This window comes from Colletotrichum gloeosporioides, assembly GCF_011800055.1.
Source record: "Colletotrichum gloeosporioides strain Lc1 chromosome Unknown consensus_75, whole genome shotgun sequence".
NCBI classification, from domain to species: domain Eukaryota; kingdom Fungi; phylum Ascomycota; class Sordariomycetes; order Glomerellales; family Glomerellaceae; genus Colletotrichum; species Colletotrichum gloeosporioides.
In genome coordinates, this window is record NW_025544720.1 from 26,660 (window position 1) to 42,369 (window position 15,710).

General features: G+C 52.5%; 6 protein-coding genes across 6 annotated transcripts; 3 read left to right on the forward strand and 3 right to left on the reverse strand.

Moving 5' to 3' along the window:
* Positions 1-125: 125 nt before the first annotated feature.
* On the forward strand, positions 126-1,278 carry GCG54_00014200 (Protein FAM50A; the record flags this gene model as incomplete). The annotated part of the gene is made up of 2 exons (XM_045414040.1): positions 126-848; positions 901-1,278. 2 exons carry the CDS (start codon positions 126-128, stop codon positions 1,276-1,278), a joined length of 1,101 nt encoding a protein of 366 aa, XP_045259561.1.
* Positions 1,279-1,364: 86 nt separating this feature from the next.
* GCG54_00014201 (uncharacterized protein) lies at positions 1,365-1,973 on the reverse strand (the record flags this gene model as incomplete). Its single annotated transcript, XM_045414041.1, has 1 exon — positions 1,365-1,973. The coding sequence occupies one exon, from the start codon at positions 1,971-1,973 to the stop codon at positions 1,365-1,367; it is 609 nt and encodes a 202-aa protein (XP_045259562.1).
* A 3,024-nt stretch (positions 1,974-4,997) lies between these two features.
* On the forward strand, positions 4,998-5,619 carry GCG54_00014202 (uncharacterized protein; the record flags this gene model as incomplete). The annotated part of the gene is made up of 2 exons (XM_045414042.1): positions 4,998-5,389; positions 5,454-5,619. The coding sequence occupies 2 exons, from the start codon at positions 4,998-5,000 to the stop codon at positions 5,617-5,619; spliced, it is 558 nt and encodes a 185-aa protein (XP_045259563.1).
* A 543-nt stretch (positions 5,620-6,162) lies between these two features.
* On the reverse strand, positions 6,163-7,969 carry GCG54_00014203 (Serine/threonine-protein kinase SRPK; the record flags this gene model as incomplete). The annotated part of the gene is made up of 7 exons (XM_045414043.1): positions 6,163-6,356; positions 6,409-6,574; positions 6,628-6,746; positions 6,795-6,998; positions 7,054-7,388; positions 7,443-7,726; positions 7,910-7,969. 7 exons carry the CDS (start codon positions 7,967-7,969, stop codon positions 6,163-6,165), a joined length of 1,362 nt encoding a protein of 453 aa, XP_045259564.1.
* Positions 7,970-10,129: 2,160 nt separating this feature from the next.
* GCG54_00014204 (uncharacterized protein) lies at positions 10,130-13,094 on the forward strand (the record flags this gene model as incomplete). The annotated part of the gene is made up of 4 exons (XM_045414044.1): positions 10,130-10,155; positions 10,212-10,962; positions 11,014-12,984; positions 13,044-13,094. 4 exons carry the CDS (start codon positions 10,130-10,132, stop codon positions 13,092-13,094), a joined length of 2,799 nt encoding a protein of 932 aa, XP_045259565.1.
* Positions 13,095-13,427: 333 nt separating this feature from the next.
* GCG54_00014205 (SRSF protein kinase 3) lies at positions 13,428-14,848 on the reverse strand (the record flags this gene model as incomplete). Its single annotated transcript, XM_045414045.1, has 5 exons — positions 13,428-13,612; positions 13,666-13,828; positions 13,884-14,191; positions 14,251-14,573; positions 14,628-14,848. The coding sequence occupies 5 exons, from the start codon at positions 14,846-14,848 to the stop codon at positions 13,428-13,430; spliced, it is 1,200 nt and encodes a 399-aa protein (XP_045259566.1).
* Between the last annotated feature and the right edge of the window lie 862 nt (positions 14,849-15,710).

Below are 15,710 nucleotides of genomic sequence, written 5' to 3' on the forward strand. Positions count from 1 at the left end.
ACAGTGCTCAATGAGGCCCAAAACATGACGCCGCACGCTGTTTGTCTTTGCTGCTGCTGCTGGATGTCGTAGCTCAGCTTTCGCTTCGACTATCTCTAGTTGTCGCGTTCACGCACACCTTCACAATGTCCGACCAGGCCCCCTCGCGCTTCACAGCGCCGAAGAAGACCACGACAGAGCGTCTATCGAGCAATACCGTCGGTCTGGTCCAGCTGTCCGACTACCGCAAGCGACACGCCGAAGTCCTCGACCAGCAGGAGCGCGAACGCGAAGCAGCCCTCTCTGGAACGTCCACCCCGAACCGATCCCACTCTGCGACGCCCGACCCCGGCAGCGACTCTGGCAGCGGCGCGAGCAAGCCGAAGAAGAGAAAGAAGAAGATTGGGGGCAGCAAACTGTCTTTCGGCGACGATGAAGAGGAAGAGGAGGATGCGCTTCCCGTGAAGAAGGGGAAGAAGGACGCAGACAAGGACGGCGACGACAGCTCAGGGAAGAAGTCCAAGGTCGTCGCCAACTCTTCCGTCGCGTTCGTGCCCAAGGTCATGTCGAAGGCGGCTCTCCGACGGGAAGCGGCTGAGAGAGAAGCTTTGCGACGCGAGTTCTTGGCTATCCAAGAAGCTGTCAAGGCCACCGAGATCGCCGTGCCCTTCGTCTTCTACGACGGTTCCAACATCCCAGGAGGCACAGTGCGCGTTAAGAAGGGCGACTACGTCTGGGTGTTCCTCGACAAGAGTCGCAAGGTTGGTGCAGAGCTTGGTGTAGGAGAAAAGGCCAATGCTAGGCGAGAGTGGGCACGCGTCGGCGTCGACGACTTGATGCTCGTGAGGGGGTCAATCATCATTCCGCATGTGGGTATAATCTTGTCTCTATTTCTGATTCTTGGCTAACTATTCTCTGCAGCACTATGAATTCTACTTCTTCATCATCAACAAGAGCAATGGGCCCGACGGCCAGCAGCTCTTCACCTACACCGCCGACGCCCCGCCCAAGACGGACGAGCCCGAAGCCGAGGAGACGCCCGTGGTCCCCGATGGCGGCCTGACCACCGCGGCCGCGTTGAAGGCTAAGGCAGCCGCTGTCAAGGCTCTGCCCGATATCAACACCCTCGAGGGTGCGACCGACGATCCGACCTTGACAAAGGTGGTGGACCGGCGCTGGTATGAGCGCAATAAGCACATTTACCCAGCGAGCATGTGGCAGGAGTTCGACCCCGAGAAAGATTACCAGAAGGAAGTCCGGAAAGATGCCGGCGGCAATACTTTCTTCTTCTCGAGGTGAACGTCCGTTGTTCAGTCGATTTGGATATATAAGCTGGGTAAAATATTTGTAAGGAGTGATCGTGCCGAGAGGCATCCGATAATCCTTCAGCCTGCGAAGAGGCGAACGGCAAGGATGGCTCCGAGGATCAGAAACCACCCTGGCCAGAAGACCATGATGATCAGCATGTTGCCCCCGGGACCGAGTATCGTTGTCGCGAACTCCATGAAGAGCTTTTTTCTCATATGACGTATCTTCTTGGAGTTCCACGCCGTTCGCATGGAGAGTCGAAGAGCCGACAGGGACTTTCGGGAGAAATACGCCGCATGGGTGGCGAAGAGTCTTGTCGCAACTACAGTCGACGACAGCGTTGATGTAGCGAGCAGGTGACCGTAGACGAACAACAGCGACGAGGCGATTGTGGCCAGTCTCTGAAAGCGGATGGCAAGGTCGAAAGTTGGTCCGAAGAGGGCAATGAGGGACCGTTGCCGAATGTTCACGCCAGGCTCGTGCGTCGACGACGTGAGGATGGCGACTTTGTTCATGATGGCAGATGAGGTCTCAGCAAGGGCTTGATCACGACCTACGGCGGTGCCTTTGGGAGTACAGGGGTTCAGATGAGGGGTATGATGGGTGCTGCCGCCGTCAGCATCAGGAGGGGCAGCGGCATGGGCAACTTCGTGTTGGAATTCGAGATATTTATTCCTTGGAGGCATGGCATCTGGTCACCAACGACTGAATGCAACGATACCCGTTCTTCCCCTCCCACGCGGCTACTGCGCTTCTTTTCCGGTGCTCAGAATCTGAATCTTTGTGAAACTTGATCAGAGGAACGACATTCGAGATACAACAAGTCTTCAATAACCATGATAGTAGCAGGCGCCTCGGTGTCGCTATTTACCTTAACAGCGCTCTTGTCCAGAATATTCCACCCCCTCCACCATGTCCATGTCGAACACCCCAAACTCGGAAGGAAACTGCGACGGCGCCCCACCACCACCACCGAGACCCTTTTTTCTACGGGCAAACCATGGCACCCACGTGGGGCTCTTTGCGCGCCGGATCGGGGGTTGAGGTTGGGATCGCACGCTGCGGGAAATGAGAACGTGGGTTGTGATTCTCTCTCATTCGTTGCTGAGCATCTGCGCGGTTCCAAGAGCGGAGGGGTTCGAAGGTTCGCGGTGTTTTGTGTTACCCCTCCCCCGCGCTTGGGGGACGAAGAGAGAATCTGGACTCTTCTTTGATCACTCGTGACTGAGGAAATGGTTTTCCACGATCTGGTGGAATCCTGAGAATGCTACTCTACAGTTGGGGAGAGGTTCAGTAAGTGACTACACTGAAGTCAACCCCAAGAGCTTTACAGGCCCAGCTTATCTGCGATGCTGAATCTCTCGAGGACCAAAGGGAGGGGCCCTGATCTTCAATCTGGCACACCTGGGCTCCCGCTACCCCTCATGATGACCTCTATCTTATCTCATCCATCGCGACAGGATCCGGAGGTTTCTGGGCCTGTCGGGGGGGGGGGGGGGGGGGGGCCCCAGGGGCGGNCTCCGTGACTCGGGCGCCGGGCGTGGGCGATGGACGCTTCTTCATAGGCTCGTGTCTTCCCGCCGCTTCCGCCGGATTCTGTAGTGGAGGGATCGGGTCCGTTCGGGATTGGGGGTTCAGCCACATGCGCCTCACTTGAAGCCTGTGGCTGGTGTCACGACAATGAAGAGACTCGTCTGCCCCCTCCTCGTCTCCCTGCCCGCAGTCTTCGTCAAATGCGTGGGCAACTCATCTTCACGATACAATGAGGAAAACCGGTTGATCATCTTTTGTCGCCAACAAGTTCGCGCCCTACTGACGCTGATATGTCTGGAAGGTTCCGACGAATGCTCCCGGGCATCATCTTCCACCCAGCGATTAGAGGCCAGTGCTCGGCGTCAATACCAGCTTGAGAGTGCCCACCACAGGTCTCTAGGGCTCCTGAATATGAAATGCTCAAAAAGTCAGAGGCATTTCTTGGTTTAATGAAGCTCTCGTGAGCTCCTTGCGCCAACTACCCCGCCATCGTGCCCGCATTCCACCGCTCGGCCCGTTTGCCTACGATGCGACCGGTCTCTGGAATCGATACATCCGCCAATATCCATAACTCGGGCTTAGTTGCAGACCGCTCACATTCAGCTGCCCAAAAACATCCATCGATCACAAGCCCTACGTTCCCGGCGGTCAGATCCTGTCGCCCCGTTCACGAAATCGATAGACCGTTCTCTCACGCTGCACAACATGACATCAGCCATGTTCACTCGGCCGAGCGCACGCCGGAGCCATTTGGAGTCGGTGAAAGATCTCCAAGTCGGTGAGAACGTGGAATCAGGCACAGCCGCCAACTGTTGTAACGTTCCCTACGCTACCGAAGAGGCGAAAACAAATCAGTAACCCGGACATCGTATTCCCGCGGGAGTGGCTGGACTCGCCCTTTGTTCGCGGGACAAAAAGATCTCACTCAGGGCTCCGCTTCGCTCGATCGGCCCGCCGGGGTGGCATGACGAGCATGACAAGCGCCGGCCGCAGCGGTTCCCCTCAGTGGAGCGATGGCATCAACCTTCGGCCGTGGGGCTCCAGCTTCAACAGTGAGGAACTCGGACATGCACGTCTAGACGAGTTCAGTCCCTCCTTGCAGCAATCTAGGGAACAAATGCCGTGTTGATAGTGCGTTTTGACGAGCGCGTGAATCAACACAGGCGCATTTTCAATCTATCCCACCTCGTAAAGAAATCGAACGATGTAACTGAGAAACACAGAAACATTCCATCCCTATTCCATCCGGCAATTCGAACAAGCCAGGACCCTGAAAGATGCCGTCCCAACCCAACCACCAATAAATCCAGCCACCCGTACCTAACCGTGCGCCAACCAAACGGGCTCAAAAGTCTTCGGCGCCGCCAGGGGAGATCGTGGCTGCATTCGACAGGCTGTGTGTGCAACCGTTAATGCGCATCGCAGAGCCAGGTTCCGCTGCCAACACGAGCCCAGAGATCGGCAGCCCTTCCCATCCGCAGCCAGTCACCGTTTAGACTTAATCTTTTTAGCTCGCAGAGGGTCGCATGACGGCAGAAACAACGCCTGCTAATAATGGCATACCGGGCTCCGCTACGGGCCTGCATCGCATACTTTTCGCGCTCCCCGGAATCGGACATTTCCAGTGAGGCTGTTTTTTTAGTGTTTATGTGGTTCGTGTACTATGCAGTATATGGCATCCCCCCTCTTTTTGTTTCTACCGCTTGACTAGCAACGGCTGCGATCCGCGGTCTGCGTTTGTGAGGGGGATGGGCGCCGGGTGGGATGCGGCTAAAAATGCAAAGGAGAAAAAAACAGAGTGATGTGCGGTAGGATTTTCCTTTGAGGGGGAATACGAGAGCAAGGCAACCCGTGCGACGTCATTCTCTCAAACATTTTGTGTCCTCCGGCTTTACCGACTTTCATGCGGATGGATGGCTGGGTTGAGGTTGACAGGCATGGAGCCAACCAACAAACATTCGACGATCTCTTCCGCTCGCACACGCGACCCTTGATGGGTTGGTTATCGAGGTTTATTTAAGCTGGACGTGCTCCCCGTCCGAACACTGCATCTCATCCAGCAGCATCTTGCATTATCACCACAGGGCAGCAGTTCATCGCAACTCTTTAATCCAATCTCATCTTGACCAATCTCACATAATCTAATCCTCAATCTCAACCTCAACACCGCCGCCACAATGCAGCTCCTCTCCACGCTCCTCTTCCTCGCCCCGGCGCTCGCCTCGCCCATCGCCCCCCGCGATGAGCCAACCTGCGGCCAAAAGTCCGGCAAGCTCTCCGAGTGGACACTCACCGACTTCGACTTCCACGCCAGCTACATCTTCACGACGCCCGCGCACCAGAACTCGTGGGGCTACGTCAGCTTCAACGTCTCCAACCCGGTGCTCGACTACACCGTCTCCTGCTCCGCCGCCAGCAGCCGCCTCAATGACTTCTTCTACGGCGAGATGGTCTACGACTGCAAGGCCCCCGACGGCGAGAGCGCCACGACGTCCTTCACCTTCAGCCGCCCCGACGGCGCGCTAGCGCTGAACCAGAGCTGGACGTGCAACGACGACCCCAAGTACCCGTAAGTTTCTTCACATGTGCCCCGTGGAAAAGAATGATGGAGGCTGACTGGAATGGGTGGGCAGGGCTCGGTATACTGCAAAGGGCGGTGCCGTCGCTGATCTCTCGTGCGAGGAGACGAGCTGGCAGAACCTGAACTGGACCATTGGCGAGGTCTACTCGAGGCGCGAGATCAAGTGCGACAAGATCACGCTGCCCACGCCCATCACTGAGATCACTGCCGTCGCTTAAGATGGATGTTGTTCCCGTTGGGGGGGACGAAAAGGGCCGAGCGCAGGAGGTTGCGCTTTCCGGCGATATGCTTGAACGATTTCTGATGATCGCCATCTCGCTTGCTCGTCATTCCTTTGGGCATAGCATTGCATGGTTCCGGAGCCTACGGACGGGGCTGGTTTAATGGAGTACATGAACACAAAAAAGGCGGATAGACGTTACATAGCAGCAGCATTTTTGAATAATACTAATGTATGAGTTTGCTCTTATCAAAGCCTTGAGGGGGGTTGGTTGGTTGGTGAACCGATGTGCAGGTGGTTTGTGCGGATCTTTGCTGTCTGCGAGGGAGGAATGTGACGAAGTCGGGGGATCGGCACGGGATCCTGGGTCCTGGAGCATACCAGCTGACGGTCCGAGCTGGGTAGCCGAGGCCGGGGAAGAATCCGGCGAGTGCCTAGCGGCAGACGTGTACATGGTCACGGCAACCTCGGCCGAAAGAACTTGGCGTGTTGAATTTGCTGCCGGGAGGCGACGGTTCTGATACTCGCGTCCACGTTATCCTCACGACGCTTGAATCCACTTGTGTCCCAGTAACGTCTTCGCATCCGGTCTTTCGGCTGGATCAAGTCTTATCATCGCCATGATGAAATCCAAGAAGTCTGCACGGTCAGACTCTGACATGGCGCAGTTCAGCCTGTTCTTGCACATGTCGTTCAGGGACAAAGAGCCGAATGTCATGGGCTTCAAAAGGTTACCTAGCTCCCAGTTAGCTCCGTAGATGATTGCTTTTTCTAATGGGAAACTGACCGTTACTGTCAAAATACTGATCGCATTCCCTCGACCGAGACAGCAAGGAATTGGGGAAGGCGCCTAGAAGGGATGTCATCTGCGCCAGCTGGGCCTCGGCTGTGTACGGATCCTGAGGCGTCCAGCACCCGTCGAACAGAAAGGCTCCTTGGGTGAGCTCCCATATCTAGCAACGTGAGCATAGTTGTTCGCTCAAGATGTCTAAGGATAACAACTTACCACAAGCCCCAAGTTCCATATGTCCACCTTGTGATCCCAATCAGCCCAGAGTGTTACTTCCGGAGCCCGAAGCATCTCGGGTTGGATCCACTCTGTCAAGTGATCGTCAAACCAGCTAGCTACTCTTTATCAGCGGTTTCTATTGCGCATGCTACAGTGAAACCTACAGGTACCGAAGTCTACCAGTCGTACCGAAAGCTCGCTCGACTCTGTGATATCCTCATCTCCTGCACAAAATTCGTGCGAACCTATGTAGAAGTCATTTGGTGGAGGAAGAGACACATCAGATGACATGAATATTTCTGAGGGCGCCTGCTCAAACAGCTCGTTGATCCCAGGGCTTTCAATCATGATGTTTGCTGGCTTGATATCTTCAACGGGGGCAAGTAAGCAATGAACCGAATAGCGCTGGGGTTAATTACCAACCTGTGTGAATGACCTGACACTCATCATGAAGATAGGAAAGTGCAAGAAGAAGCTGCTTTGAAATCCTCTTCATAGTGGGCACCGGAATCTTCGCTTTCGGGAATAAAGTTCTGAACACCGACATATTCGGGCCCATGGGCTTGGACACAAGACAGAGGTGGTCTCCATGAGGTCCGCGGTGCTCAAAGTGGTCGAGAAGACCCAGGACATGGGCTGTCCCTGGGTTTGTCGCAGATTTCGAGGTCACATTCAGGAGGATATCCAGCTCGTTGATGTCTAGTCCGACTTTGGACGTGTGTGCGGCGAGGACTTTCAGTGCAACGTGGCGCTTGGTCCTAACGACCTGTGAGTTTGGGCAAGGTACAATGCTCAAGTAGCATGTTACTTACTCGTTATTTCGGGCAAGCCAAACAGTTGAATAACCCCCGTATCCCAGCTTGTTCAGCACTTTGTACTTGCCATGGTTAAAATGGTCGCCGATTCGGACTGGGTGGTAACCCCCTGGACGATAGCCTGCCAGGTCTTCTTCGTCGATAGGGCGCGGCATCTGAGACATGTTGGCGGACCAGACGAGCCTGGCACCCAGGCGCCTCGCCCCTGCCTGGAAGGATTGTAGTAATTGTTTCATGGACATGGTGTTGTGCTTGGGAAGTACTGTTGGTTCGCGGGATGCCTGAAAGAGCGTCAAGTAAGGGGGTCCTGTGAAAAGGCAGTGCAGAGACTGAAGCAGGTTGAAAGAAAGCAGTTATCAGCAGGTCAGATGAGTTTTGTTTGTAAGCTAGATTTTCTTCGCCTCAATGGACTACCTTTATGGATTATGCGCAATTTTCTCCTGCGACCTGGCAGGGGTGGATACCAGATATTTCAGGTTCTCTGTCGTATGAGCACCAATTGCAGACCTTGACGGTCGAAACATATTGCTCCCCCGTACGTGCAAGCCTCTTCGATCATCCAAAGAACCACCTCGGGTCTCCATTGAGGCCATCTGCAGTCAGAGTCAGATTCGTTGAGAGAATTGCGTGGTCAGTGTTTTCCCCTTTGGAGGAGAAGGGGGGGGGGCAAGCTACAGAACAACAATCACGAGGAGGGCAAGAGTTTGGGATAGCAGCCAGGGTGATGATGAAATCAGCCATGACAACCACAGTTAAAATACTCAGAAAAGCGGTAGCACCTGCAAATAGACTAAATGATTACATCAAGCAGTATAGACAGCAAATGACTCAAGGACATGTTTATATGTATGACAAAAACTACACGGAGCAGTTTTCTATTTCTATTTTTCGATTTTCATAAAACATAAATGCGCCAAAAAAGCTTTTCAGCTCTTATGGGCAGTCATCGACAAGGTCGACAGCCGTGTTCTCACACATACTGTGATTTTTGGTTCAAACGATCACAGCACCACGACCTGCCTGTATAGTCTTAGAGTTTATCTTCCACCTGGATACTCTACTTACGAGGTTGGTGGACCCTCAGGTTGCGTCGTACGGCATTGCAGCTTGTGAATCGCGGACAGCCACTAAACGAGCCATGCGTTTTCGCGTCTTTGACAACGGTGCCCCTGAACGATTGCCGCATCGGCAAGGAGGCAACACGGCATGCAGATTCTCCAAAGATAGAATGAATCAGCTCTCAAAACAGTATGCTCATGATCAGATAGTCGAGGCTCTTGGTGCCTTACTAGCAACTCAACTCGGCTGAACACGCGAGCGGCGAGACTACCTGTGCCAACTGTCCCACAGCATTAGACACGAACAGGCAGACTTGGGGTATCAGGACCTGAAATTACTAGGACTAGTTGCAGATCGAAACCTCGAACTGCATGGCTTTGGAGACTCACAACAGCGCAAATGCAAATGACCCCTTGCCGGTCATTCCTGCAGGCTCGAGATGTGCCGCCAAAATCATGTCGTGGCAGCAACTTTCCGACACGCATGATAAACAAAGAAGACTAAACTGCGCTTGTCTCGGCTTGATAATATCTTGCCCGATGAAAGAGGAGATACCGTTGAAATATGAGGGCTGTGACCCTGAATCAACTGGATAGCTACTTGTGCTTCACCCATTTGCCGTGATCAAGCGAACGTCGTCACCGAGCTCACAGACTCACTTTCAGCCCTTTTTCATCGCGTTTTGTAATCACAGACCTCTGACCTTGGTCTTCAACATGAACTTACCGTTCTATCGAAGCTACCCTTATAGAATCGAATTGCGAAGGCTGTCACCAAAGACAACTCAAAGTTTCTTCATCTTTTTGGTTACCTTTGCTGCTCTTCTGGACATCTGCCATGCCAGCATTGAAGGTAAAAGACTCTCCTATAACGATCACAAGCGATGTGACAATATCTAACCCATCTACCATTAGCCAACGGGAACAAACGTGACGTTACCAATAACCCTGCTTCCACTATCACCAGCAATGAGACTGCGGTATCTGTTTCAACCTCAGAACTGCAGGATGGACAGGTTGTTACGAGCTTCTTGACAACATACGTTCTCGTCACATTCTCCAAAAGCCTTGGCGATGTCACGCCTTCAATCGCCTCTCAAGATGTCCCTGCTTCCTCGGTACTCACATTGAACTTGTCAAGTCAAGCTGTCCCTGGAGCGAACACCAGTACCAGTGCTACCTTGACTAGTGAGACTAGTCTGCAATCTAGTTTCCGAGGCCCATTCGCCAATACATCTACCACGCCCAACTTTTCAGGACATTCGTCTAAGTCTACGGCCCCCATCCCCAGTTCAAATGATACGTTGCCGCAAAGCAGTCATTCTGGGGAAACCAGCGTCCTCTCGAGCACGATTGTTGGGACCGACCAGAACTACTCTTCAACGGGAACTGGCCTTGCTTTCCCAACCCAGCGTTCCCAGGGACTGAATTCTACTTCCAATCCCTCTCAAACTCACAGGTCTCCGTCCGTGGGCGAGCCAGAACGCACCAACACATCTCATTCGGTTGCAACGAGGCATAGTGAAAGTCCCAGTGTTGTCCTGCTACCCTCATCAGTCACAAGCCTTACCCCTGTCATTACCACAGGTTCTTCTACCACCAGACCTGTCGATACGAGCAGAACACATGATACTGTCCAGTTTTCTGGTACAGTAGGCGGCAGTGGAGCCGGTTCTTCCGTAAGAAGCACGGCCTCGACAAAAGTCAGTGTATCAGAGTCTTCGACCACCTCTTTGGGCGACGACACTCCCCGAGGAGGTCTCTCGTCCACCATCAAAACTAGCCCCAAGTCCACAATTGGAGACGAAACTCACACCACATCAACCAAGAATGCCAGCAGCAGCCACACCACCAAGAGGGATAGACCAGGTTCTTCCACCGCTGGAAAGGATGTTGATGAATCGTCTACCACTAGAAGAGAAGATGCCTCTTCTTCGACTGAAAGGAACAACGACGGCTCCTCTACAGTTGAGGAGGATGGGAGAAACGAATCTACCAGCAAGCAAAGAGACAGCAGCTCGTCAACTGATAGAAAGAATGACGATGAGTCCTCAACAACCGCAAACAAGGACAATCAGTCTTCCACTTCTCCTTCGTCTGGGAGCAATCAGGTCTCTAGCACATCTTCGCCCGCCCGATCAACAACAGCTCAGCCAGTTAGCAGCGCGACAAGCTTTGTCAGCTCCACGACTTCCACCAGCTCAGACAAGTCCTACACCGTGTTCTTCGTGACCGCTACGACAACGCAGCAGCCAGGCGTGGACTCAACAACCAAAGTTACGTGGACTTCCTCAGAAGTTACCACCTCCTCTTCCGACGGTGGCGTCATCTTTCCTTGGATCATACCCGTCTGGGGCTGCATAGGACCGATTTGCCATCCTCAATGTCTCATTCCGTTTCTCGGTTGCAACATGCCTCAGCTCAAGCTTCCAGGCCCCATGGGATTCTCGTGGGCCACGGTAAGCCTTCTCTTCATGACCAGATCTGCTACTTCTGACCGTGTTTTCCAGCCACCGCCTATACCTCCCAAGGAGCCACGGAAGGGTGATCCAAGTGATCCGGATGACCCGAAGCCTTCGGAGACCCCCACAACCACCTCTTCGGAGTCGTCTTGCACAGCCTCTACCACATTATACCCCAAATGCGGCCAAAGCTGTGTCGCTAGACCAGTCACTACTATCGACAAGTCTACGAGCTTCAGCACGTCATGTTTCACGGCCACTTGTCACCCAACGGTCGTCTGCAGTAAAACGGTCGAAACCACAACCACTACAACAATCTCTACAGCTAGTGCCACACCCTCTGAATTCTTCTGCAGCCCAGAGTCCAACTGCGGGGATTGTGGGCTTTCGTCTAATGAGACGCAGTCCGGTCTATCAAAGAGAGTAATCAACTATGTCGATTGGAACCCTCCCGATGACGATGAACTACTTAACCACCCTGATGGAATCTGGGTTGAAGATGTCAAAAAAGATGCAATGGGCAACGATATCCCCATAAACGACAGACCGTATGTGACAACCTGGCCCGCCGGTGAAGCCGCCTGGCGCTTGCGGATGTTCCGCCAGATTAAGAACTACTGCGACGGGGCGGAGGAGCAATACCACAGATATACCGACACTGACGGTAAAACCTCGCAAGTGGCGCCGTACGGAGTGTCCACGATGCGAGTCAGTGAATGGGCTGACAGAGGAATCGTCGGTGGGAGCGGTCCACTATGGGGCTGCAGTATCCTGATGATTATCACCAAACGAGGGATATACCTGAGTCACAACTGGGAGGTCCCAAACTTCGCAAACCCCTACAATTACCCAGGAGTCGACCTCAATGAAGAATTCCACAAAGGCGTGGAGATGTTTTTGAAAGAGGGAGACGCACACCATAGGGGTGTTGACCAGCTGAAGGAGCAGACGCATATTTTCGACAACATGCAAGAAGACACACTACAAATCATCATCTTCACTCCCCAGGCTGGTTTCATATCTCCAATGCGTGAGGATCCTGTCAGAGATGCCTTGGTGAGGCACCCGGCTGCAGTCGAACGATGGAAAAACTTCATCGTTGGCCTCGGATTTCCTCGTGATAAGATTATGGTCCAGGCTTACGTTAAAGGTCCTTTATACTGGCCAGGTATGCCTAGGCCCTTGCAGGAAGGACAAAGAGCCATGGATTATTGGCAACCGGAGTCTTCTGCGGGTCTTGCCTTCTTTCAATATCATCCGGCGCACAAGGTTGATGGGGTTAACCGAGGGCCTACCATCAAAGTGTTCTGGGAATATTACGACAAGATAATTTTTGAGTCGTCTTGGTGTTATCGAGAAGATCGGACGGTTGCGGCTCGCGACGACGGAGTTGGCTCCTGCCCAGTTCCTCAGGCTGCAGGTAGTGGACCATCTGCATCAGGTGATGGAGGATCTACCTCAGCATCCGCATCCAAGGGCAGATCTAATGCCTCGGGGAAGACCTCCTCAAGTATTACTTTTACCAGTTCCCAGTCGTCGAAGGGGCCAGGGTCTACTTCCTCCGGCAACACGGCAGTCCCCACGAGCAAATCATCTGCCACTAAACCTCCAGGACCAAGCTCCACCACACCATTATCAAGTCCTCCATCTCCAAGCAAACCCCCGCCACTGAAACGAACTGTCCATATCAGCCAAGAAATCCGGGGCAATGTACACAAGAAGGACGACGTACACATGGCGAACATCACAATCTCCGAGACCAAGGATGGCGACAAGACCGTTTTGGAGAGTGAGCAGCACAGCGACGGTGGCAAATTCAGATCTCTACCAAGTGCGCAAATGTTGACGGATAAGCAAGGCAACGAGCTGAGAATCGATTTCAAAATAGAAGAACACCATAATATCACGTTGTGGGCGAATAGTAATGGCAAGCCGGAATTCTGGAGCATTGAGAATCTCGAGAAGGACGAGAACAATCCAATGAAACCATGGTGCGAAGTGAATAGCACCGTCCCGAACGTAAGTTACATTGAATTATCCATATCCTCTTGATGAGTTGCTAACATTCCCGGCTCTAGAAATCTGCCGTTCTTATTTTAAGAGAGATTGAATGCTTTTACTATGTGTGAGATGTGTATTCCGCAGGAGGTCTCTTGGGCAAAGATTTCCTACCTTGTTGGTCGGGTCTTTGTTTGTTTGGAAGACGAGTCATTGTTGTTTTGATTTTCAGTAGGACTTTTCAACACTCGGTTGCTGTGAAGTCCATGTGTGTGCTCATATTTTCCCGTGGGACCATTTTCTTCCGCCTTCAATTCGTCAAACAGGACAGATTTGTCAATGCACAGCCCCTCTCGGTTGCACATGTATTTATTACCATACGTGCCCTCAAGCTTCAAGTTATTTCAAAACATCCCACAATGGCTTGTCATTCTCAAATTGAGGCTGGTGTCCCACTGTAGCCATCACGCTGCAGTTCCACGTAGCCAAGGGTCTTCCATTAGATCCCGCGCTGTGAGCCTGTCCTCCGATCTCCACTGCAACATCTTCCGCAGGAATGCCAGAAATCCCGCCTTTTCGTCACCTTCCAACATCCCCTCTTCCTCTTCAAGGGAGGTTTCTGAAACTTCGACGTCGAGTATGAGTCGCCCTGCGGACTATGTCAGACAGAGTTGTCGGTATTACTCTGTGTCTCAAACATACCGTCTTCATCGAATAGAGTTTTCCAAGCCGAACCGCGCTCTAAGAGGTCTTCCGGCGGGGGGCCGAGCAGAGAGATCATCCTGGCAAAGTGGGCTGCCCTTGATGCCGTTGGATCGCGTAGTCTAGTCTTGAAAAGTAATTTACCCTCAAGCAAGTCCCATATCTGTATTTGGGTTACCTTGTATGCTCTGGATCCTGCCGCGGTTTCTTCTACTTACCAACAATCCTAGCGCCCAGATATCGATCTTTTCGTTCCATGGCACACCCAGCACTATTTCGGGGGCTCGATAGACATCAGGCATAACTTCCTGTTCGAATTCAAAGGGGCCTTCATCTATTCGAGCATCGCCGAAATCAGCAATAACGGGGTCTCCGGGCTCGTCTGGAATTTCCAGCCCCGTCGACGCATAAATGACTCGATCTTTGATAATCTTTCGAGCGCTAGGCAGATCCCATTCATCTTCTACGAGAGCATCAAGAATATCCGTGTCTTTGATTGATAACATGATATTCCCGTCTTGAATATCTAGCATATTTGTTAGTCGGTGCCCCAGCACTTCTCAAGACATGAAGTCGGAGACATACCTGTGTGAATGATGTTTGCCACAGTGTGCAGGTAGTCCAGACCGAGTAACACGCCTTGGACCAAGCCTTTCAACAGAGTTGGAGGCACCCTGCCGCCAGCCATCTCACGAATGTCTGCAAGGGATATACCGAGAGTTTCGAGAACAAGACACAGATGACTACCATTTTGCCCTGCGATCTTGAAAGTGTTCTTGAGAAGCCTTACCAATTTTACTCCGGGATGGTCAGATTTGACACATTCTAAATGGCGGAGCACCTTCTCTTCGGTCGCAGCTTGACTATTGCCGACCGCAAAGACTTTGAGAGTGACATAGACGTGTTCTCTGCAAACTCACTCAGCATGAGTCAGCCAATACAGAATCCTAAAGCACGCATACCTCAAATCGCGGCATAGCCATGACGTCGACGCTGAACCAAACCCCAGCTTCAACAAGACTTGGTAACGCGACTCAAATACCTGACCGATGGTTACAGGATACCAATTGTCCGGATCGTACCAAGGGAAAGTCTCCTCCTCCAAGCGTACATCCTCGGGGTATATTTCCTCGGGATCCGCATAAGGTAGTAGTCTTGGGGGCGATGCGTCTCGTGGCGCCATGTCTTGCTTCGGTCGTCGGCGTAGGCGGTGAAGGCGGGAGTTGGAGATGGGCAATTGAGCGAATTTTGTGGACACATCGGGCGCGGTGGTGGTGCGCCCTGCTCTTCCCCACAACACTGAGCGCGCGTCTTTGTACGACCCGACCCTATCATCTGCAAGTTCCATCACGCCGTGGTGATGGCATTTGGCAATATTAAGATGCAAAATCAGCACATATTTCAAGGCTCAAGACCAAGCAAGTGAAGTCGTCATTTAAGTCTGGTTGTCCCTGGAATATCTAGTCGCACAATCTGGTCGGCTTGGAATGTGTGGAGAAGATGCCTGTCAGCAAAGATGGTAGTGGTGGAAGAAACTAAAAGATAGATTCAGGCTCCGTCTTTCCCTGAACCATCTGAGGAAAGCTTCCCGATTGCTCACTTTATAAACAAATCACTAAAGATCAGGTCATGTGTGATTTCAGTACGTTGTCAGTCCAGTCCTTTGCCAAGGCTGCAAGGCATCGTCTTGGCCATGACTACTGGCGGCATCGTGGATTGTAAGGACAGAAGTGAATATTTTGAAAGAGACGTCGACATCATCTTCCTCTAACAATTGGGATAGTGAAGGCCGTGCCATCCTCGGCCTTCGGCCACTAGCCCTACCAGCTTATTCTTAAATACTGCGTATCTATCAATTGTGAGTCTGGGTGTATCAAGTAGGTTCGCCGAATCCAGTGATCAACGCCACAGACAGGAAACCAATCAACATCATGAGGCGGGCGCAATATAGATCAGGCACAGTTGATGAGCTTTCCATGGCGGAATCACCACCACATTTGGATGAGCCGACTGATCAATGTTATCAACAGACTGTCGGGCGGTTT